At 42.8% G+C, this 7,714-nt stretch overlaps 1 protein-coding gene across 1 annotated transcript; it reads right to left on the reverse strand.

Moving 5' to 3' along the window:
• Nucleotides 1-6,047: 6,047 nt before the first annotated feature.
• LOC147423014 (putative E3 ubiquitin-protein ligase ATL45) lies at nt 6,048-7,379 on the reverse strand. Its single transcript, XM_086502108.1, has one exon. The coding sequence runs from the start codon at nt 7,204-7,206 to the stop codon at nt 6,454-6,456; it is 753 nt and encodes a 250-aa protein (XP_086358234.1). The 5' UTR covers nt 7,207-7,379; the 3' UTR covers nt 6,048-6,453.
• Nucleotides 7,380-7,714: the final 335 nt, after the last annotated feature.

The following is a 7,714-nucleotide window of genomic DNA, read 5'->3' on the forward strand; positions in this document are numbered from 1 at the left end:
ATTTCTTCGTGAAGAAGCCCTGAGGACTTCATTAGACGCTGGTCCGGTGTCAGCGTTTTTCAGTGAGGGCTAGCTGACACCAGGCATCAACGGTTGGTTGCACACAAGTCCTTTTACCTTCAAAACGTGTCCCCAATCACGTTCAACTAAGAGAGTTGTGCGGCTGCCGGCAGAGGATCTATTTTATTTGGTATCCCTTTCCTTATTGAGGAGTTTGGAGTCCCTTTCCATGGGGGGTTGCTCACACCTTGAAAACCTGTCTACACAGGATTTCCTTGCGACCTTGGAGTGTCTTGACCATGCCATCAGTGAAGGATGTTCCAAGAACTCATGACGTAGATGACACATTCAATAATACATATGAAGACAAAGGGGATGATTGTTTAGAGTGGTTTTAGCAGGAGCTTCTTGCAAGAAAGGTTTTGATGTTGCCAGTGTTTCCACACGATCAAAATTTCGATGCTACTAGCTACCAAGTCTGGAAAGTGTTTATGGAGCAAGTATTGGAGAACTACGGCCTTATCTTGATGGTGTACAATGAGTTTAAGTGGCCAAAGGATCTTGCGAACCGCACCCTTTCTTCCAAGGCCAATTGTTTCAAAACAAGCGCATGGGTGAAGTGGTTCGGCAATCAGGGGCGATCTCTTAGGTCTAAGTCGCAGAGGGTTGAGAGGTGGGTGCTATGGTTCGGCAATCAGTCTCCTATAGGTGATCTTCAAGTTCTAAGTCGCAGAAGGTTAAGAGGTGGGTGCTGTCAAAATTTACTCTGTCACTCGAATTTGTACATCTGCCCTAAATATACACAATTGCATCGATTGGCCCTTACTGTTGATCCCCTCCCACCATGCCCCTGTGAGTTAGGACGTTTACCCATTTCCTCTCCATGGGTAACCCATCATAGCTTCATCTAGTACATGGCTAGGCCAGCTCATATTCTAGGAGCCATGGTAAGGTAACTGGCACTAGCCACCCATGGACAAGGCTGATCCTCTCTCTCTCTCTCTGCCCTTCCTTATTACTCCCATCTCTCAATGCGTACTTTGACATGGTAATAACACCTCAAAGTGGAAAGTATAGCGTTGATGGAAGCTTGTGGTTGATTTGGTTGTTTTTAGAGTTGCCTTCTCCCATCTTTCGAGGAACAAAGCTTTCGTCATTTGCCGTCTCCTTTGTTTCAAGAATTAGTACTTCAAAAGCTTTGTCGCACTTGTTTCTAGTCTAAAGATTGAAGACTTCTCATTGTCACATAAGACATTGATTCAACACAACATGCATTCACCATGACAATGGAAAATTTGCAAGCAATCTCAATTTGGCAATACTTGAAGCTCTGTAGAGACAAGGAAGGTTGACCAAAATACCCTTGAACTTCTTGGAAACTCCCAAAACTCTCAAATAGTGATAAAAAAAACTCGAAACATCGTTGTACCAATTTTAGATGGATCATTCCACTTTTGGAAGGGTTGTGTGCTTGAAGAAAAGCTATGGCATTTGTATCTGCAAATACAAATGCGCAGACATTTCATCTTGACTGTCCACAATACCATCTAAAATCCTAGTTCTGTCATCTTCTATTGATGGGGGATCAACCTTCCTATGAAGAGTTGCAACGAAAAACTTCTTTGGAGATGTTTGGAAGATGTACAAAATTTAGGGGAATTTTTTGGAAATTTTAGAAGAAATGCAAGCCCACGTTTTGACTTCTTGTGGCTAGAACTCCTTCTGCACCTTGCCAGAGGCGTGAAATCATATGTTTTTTCTTGTAAAACAGGCAATGGTAGAAGACAAGCACCGATATAAAAAGTAAAACATTGGATTTATATTGCACATCTTTTATTGACCTCAAAATGCTTAAATGCGTGATTAAAATGCGCTTGTTATTGAATTTCGATAAGAAAATAAATTGTGTGTGTGTGTGTGTGTGTGTGTGAGAGAGAGAGAGAGAGAGAGAGAGAGAGAGAGAGAGAGAGAGAGAGATGTGGGTGGAGCTCCATTCAATTATTGCATTCTATAGGTACAAATAATAAACAATTATTTATAGTGGGGGCTTGCCATGTTAAGCTTGGGCGCTATGGCCCTTTACCCATCACTTTCAAACCCTAGCTACGGTCTAGGCTCTCTTTTGCCCTCTGCACTCATCGTCTCTTCAACTAGGGGAGGACATAAAATAACAACAAAGTAGGATCTTGTATTGAACAAAAGTAGAGAAACAATAAAAATTACACAATGGACAGAATGGTAAATCATGATTGCCAACTTGAAATGATGTGATGGTGTTGCCCACCCAGGTGCTTTCATGTATTTATAATTATAATTATAATGTTGAACAAGGGTGGTAGATTAGTAATGTATAAACATAGGCGTTTTGGGTGGCACTGACTTGACTACAGACCACCCTCATATAGAACCATTAGTGTGTCCACATTAACCACCGACTAGTAATTGATTGGCCACACCGACAAATCGGTCATCGATCATCAACCTATCGGCCATCAACCTGTGCCCAAGTGTTCGCTATATAGCATAAACACATACTATAGTATCAAAGGGCATCATATTAGGAATTAGCTTAGTACCATGAACGATAACAACCACCACTTTGACGTTTAAGCCAAAATCCCACCAAAGATATACACATTGATGGCTTCTCCTCATAATGGGGGTGTCATAAATGTGCAAAATACATCTAAACGAGGGACATGTTGAGATGTAGGGATTGAGTATGTTCTAACCCCCCCCCCTCGAAAAAATAAAGGCCCAGCCAAAGTTGAACTAAGTTGACTGAGGGTCAAGTCCAAATCAATGAAGATGTCAAAGTAGTCGGTCCTTCCCAAGAGTTGTGAAGATCCGCAAAGTTTTCTTTGGTAGGTAGACTCCCAAATATGAATCCTTTTGATCTATCTACAGTATAATAATGACATACATTTCATCTTTTCTTAGCACAAACAAATATGCATTAGAAGCGCTATTGCTTAACACTAGTTTGGTACCACAATCGGACATTATAGTGTCCTTTTCCTTTTTGGATCATTTTGTAGAAAATACCATTGCAAAATCATAATAAATTTCCACCAACTTACACAGTGTGTGACTTGCTCTATGGGTAGACTACATAAGAAAACCTTTACAAAGTTGTTTTGAGAATTACTATTTAACTAAAAGAAGGTTCTTGAATAGCATGTCTACAAAAGTGTGTGGATTTTAGTATTTGATGCATAAATCATATTAAAAAAAAAGTCATTTGCTCTAAACTACATGAATATATGGTGTTTGTAAGTCTATAGAGTGGCACATAAAGTATTATGACAAACAAAATTCATTTGGCCTTGGAAAAAAATCATTCAATATGAGTGGGTAGGACAAAAACTGGCAAAAATTAAGGGACACTAATGTGTTCATTTAAATTGCAAAAACTTTTCTATATATCAAAAATTCCTTTTTCTTGCATATTTAAGTTTTCTCCATTGGTAGCGGTCCAAAAAATTCCATTTGACATTGTTTGGATCATAGAAATGACCTATGATTTTTTCCAAGTTTCAAGACATTATAATGTCCACATGACATGTCAGTGTCCAAGATCCAAACTAAGGTTAAACCAAGCTTTTTCAAAAAACAATCTATTCTCTTATACTATGCTCTTGGTGCCTCATTTAGGCCATACCAAGCCTTTTACAACCTACAAATCCAATTTCCTGAATGAGCAATTTAAATCTTGATGGTTGGGCTAGATATACCATACCAACAAAGAAAGTGGATTTCTTTGTTGGTAATGCCTAAATATAAACCCCCCCCCCCCCCCCCCCCCCCCCCCCCCCCCCCCCCAACACACACACACACACACACCTTTTCCTGTTCGCAACAAAGATAGGTAGCTTTGTCTCCTTTCTTTTGTCGAATGCAACCCTCTTTTGGCATCTCGACTTTTGAACTGCTCCACCCTCACCACTCACTATCCTCTCGCAGCATGTGCCCCATCCCAACTCCTCTCTCTTTGCGCGTTCTCGCCACCATCATACCCACCACAGAATTTGCACACATTCTCCCTTTTGTGGATTTATTCAAAATTGACCAGACATACCTCCTCCTTGATATATTTATTGAGAAAAGCTAGATCGATGGTTTAAGGAGGCCTCAGAATTCTCAACCTTGCTCTTCAAGTTGAGGCCCTTTGTGCCAAGTTTATGGTTTCAATCACAAAAAAAGACCAGTCTTGGTCTATCATGACCAAGGAGATGATAGACAAGGCAAAATTTTTCTCTAAAGGTGGGCAGTGGAAAGGAATCGATATGCATGACAAACTCTTAGCCCCGAGATGGTCTAGCTTGAGGTTAGGTGGCATCACGAGTGAGCTGGTGCAAAAGTGCAATCGAGCGACATGGATACTTGAATGGGGTGGATTAACCAGACACTTCGTGAAATCTATCTCACACTAGTCCCCTTGGTTTTCTAAAGCTATTGGTGTAATTGTGAACTCGTGTTGGAGAGAAATTGCAAGAAGGATGAACAAGAAAGGACTCCAGTGGTTGATCCACTTCTGGGATGGAAACAGTAACTGTTGGAAACCCTCTAATCTGTTGGCTGCCCAATTTCAACTCAATGGCACTGAGAAGCTACTAGTCAATAGAGTGTGTTGAAGGCTTGCACAACATTCCCATGTCGATTTGGGAATCCACTTTTGAGTGGAAAGCTTGGAAATGGCCCATGAGTAGCCAATCCTCTAAAACTCATACCAAGGGCATTTACCCAGCATTAATACACAAGGACGATTGGTTTGCCCCTTTGAACAAACAATGGTCGAAAGCTCGATGGGTCGAGGTCACGAAGAACATTTGGAATCCAGGGTGGCCTCATTTTATAAACATATTTTTGTGGAAGGTGTTGTGGGGAGCTTTGTCAACATGTTCAAGATTTAGGTACGTGGTATCGAGTCTGATAGATATTTAGGGTGCAGATTGGCTAGGGAAGACTTTGTCCACCTCTTCATGGAATGCCCAATTATTAAAGGCTTGGCAGGAAAGGTGTGCAAATGGAGACAGAGAATGTGGAAGGTCGGATTTTTCAAGAAGGATCTATGCGTTGGAGGAAAACAGTTTTGTAGTCGTGCACTTCTAATTTGTAAAGTTGTTAGATATTGTTTTTTCAGCAATATATGGAAAGCGAGGAACTGTCGTGTCATTGATAGTGACCTTTTGGGGCAAACTTCTCAAAGACTGTACAAGAAAGTAAGGAGTTAATATTGGTGATAGGTAAAAGGCAAATCCTAGATGATTGGCTTAGGGCGACTGCTGCCATTTGATGGAGCCTTGCTGTGTAAAGGATTGGGCTTTTGGTAATAGTATGTTGTTAGGTACTTCTAACTAAGCTCTGATGTATTCATTTGGCCCCCAAGGCTCGGCATGAGCTTGAGGCTGATTTGTATATTTCTTGGTGGCATTTTAATACAATCACTCACAATTGTGAGTTTTGCAAAAAGAAAAGAAAAAAAAGAAAAGCTGATTTCATGTCTATTTGAAAAATAGGCCAAGTCTGAGGAGTACCTAATGCAAGTAGTGTATGAATAGTGATCATATGAGCTCTTGGAGCAAAGGTTTTATAACATCAAAACCTTGAACTTGCGAAAAACCTGGTTATTCTAATCTTGCTTCGACCTTTTTCTGCAGGCCATGAGCTTTGCATTGCTTTTTAAATCTACTTTGTATCGACGATCCCCTTCTTTCTTGGCCAATTCACTAGCTCCCAAGTGTTGTTTTTTCATAATGCTGTCATACTCGGTCTGCATTACTTCTATCCACTTTGGATTAACCACGGCTTTCCTTAAAGATGTTAGACCGTACTCCTCTTTATAAAGACCACGATCTCGACTATGAGAGCCATGATGATAATGTGTTCAAAGGCCCTTTTGTGCTCACCTTTTGTACTCCTCTTCAACAAATAGTTGCTCCTCGAATTTTACTTGATAAAGGGAATGATCGAGTTGTACATAGAGGATTGTTCAATAAGAATCCCCAAACCACTTTTTATGTTCCGTATTTTTTTAAAAAAAAAAGTGAAAGGAAAAAGTTATCTGCTTATAAAGCTTGGCTCTTGTATACAAGATAGTGTTCCGATTACAAAGCTTATATGGTCTTGTAAATAGAGCAAAATTCTAAGGTCTCGTGTAAATAGCACAGACTTCCGGCAACAGGTTTAATGAGCTATTGCAGGAAAGGAGATATGCTACCCATAGTATAGGAAGGGGCTTCACTATATAGACAGGGTACAACATGATAGCGCTAATGTACAAGAAGGAAATGTGGAAGGTTCATCTAGAAAATGGAAGGGGCCAATCCAAACTCATCGTCCCACATCCAAAAAGGAGTGTGTGAGGGCACTATAAGGCTATGCTTATGGGGAGTAAGGTCTGAAGGCTTAACGGACAGCGACCAATCCACCATGTCGGTAAGGGTAAGGGCCTTAAACTTTGGAGTAGAGCGGAGGGGTGTGAATTCGCTCTCTACTGAGGAGTCGCCTCAAGGAAGTGAAGGTGGAGGACGATCCTGACGCTGACGCTGGCGCTGATGCTGATGCTGATGCTGATGCTGATGCTGATGCTGCGGCCTCTGTACCGTCGCGATGGGGCACAGTGCTGATCTGAATGGGAGCAGCAGCAGAGGTAACTGCCAGCACTGACACATTGCTGCCCCAGAACAGGACATTGGTGGGGTACTGCACGCCCACGACGCCCACCGACACCTGCCCCTGCCCCTGCCCCTGCGCCACCTGCACCGCCACGTCCGCCGCACAGCTGGCCCTGCATACAGGGCACGTGCCATTCGCCAGCAGCCACGTGTCGATGCAGTCCACGTGAAAGCGGTGCCTGCAATTGGGCAGCAGGCGGCCTCTCTCCGCCTCCTGAAACTCGCTCAAGCACACAGGGCACTCCACCATTTGCTTGCGCTCTGTGCTGCCATCCTGACGTTGCTGAGAATGAGAATGAGAATGATGAATAGGATCTATGTCGACGCTGCTGTACACAAACGTGGGAAGCGCCTCCAACGCTGCCTTATCTAGCCCCTTTCTTGTTATTGGTGCAGCTCCCTCTTGGTCGTCTAATTCCTCTGCGCGCCTCTGCTTCCATCTCCCACAAGCGTGTAGCCAAAACATGAATAGAATAACAGCCAATACGAGGACTACGGCCGCACTCAACACAGACTCTCTATCCATCATAACCTTTGTAAAATTTCTGAGCGGAGGGATGCGTGCGTATGTGTGCGCGCGCTTTGTAATTTTTCTGTGTGAGAGAGAGGAGACAGACAGCGAGAGAGAGATAGAGCAGGTGCCGTTCGCTAATTTTGAGTGTTTTGGAGAAGAGATATTCTGATGAGAGTCCGTCGCATCGAGTGCCGTGGCGCCGTGGCCTTATCTATAAGCTGTTTGTTCCTTCTCCGGCCCGCGTGCCTTGGGGCGGGCCGGGCCAGCACTTTTCATGTTTTTAAATTAGAGCATATCCAACTGCAGCCTCCTGCTCTCTACACGGAAGAATCAGCGCCTGCCACGTGCACAAATTTGACCTCACCATGCGATACTGCCGCCGCCCGTTATTAGACACGTCCTGAATATTGACCTTATCAGAATTTCCCACGTGTCAAATCCTCCCCATGGACGCTGATCGCAAAAGAGATTTGTAGTATTCATAAATTTAAGGTGTAGGAAATGGTCACCATTCCCACTAATT

Source organism: Adiantum capillus-veneris, chromosome 26, assembly GCF_014529385.1.
Source record: "Adiantum capillus-veneris isolate H3 chromosome 26, ASM1452938v2, whole genome shotgun sequence".
NCBI classification, from domain to species: Eukaryota; Viridiplantae; Streptophyta; class Polypodiopsida; order Polypodiales; family Pteridaceae; genus Adiantum; species Adiantum capillus-veneris.

What these genes read in the sequence shown, in the direction of transcription:
- LOC147423014 (XM_086502108.1), bottom strand. Translation starts at nt 7,206, where the DNA reads ATGATGGATAGAGAGTCTGTGTTGAGTGCGGCCGTAGTCCTCGTATTG.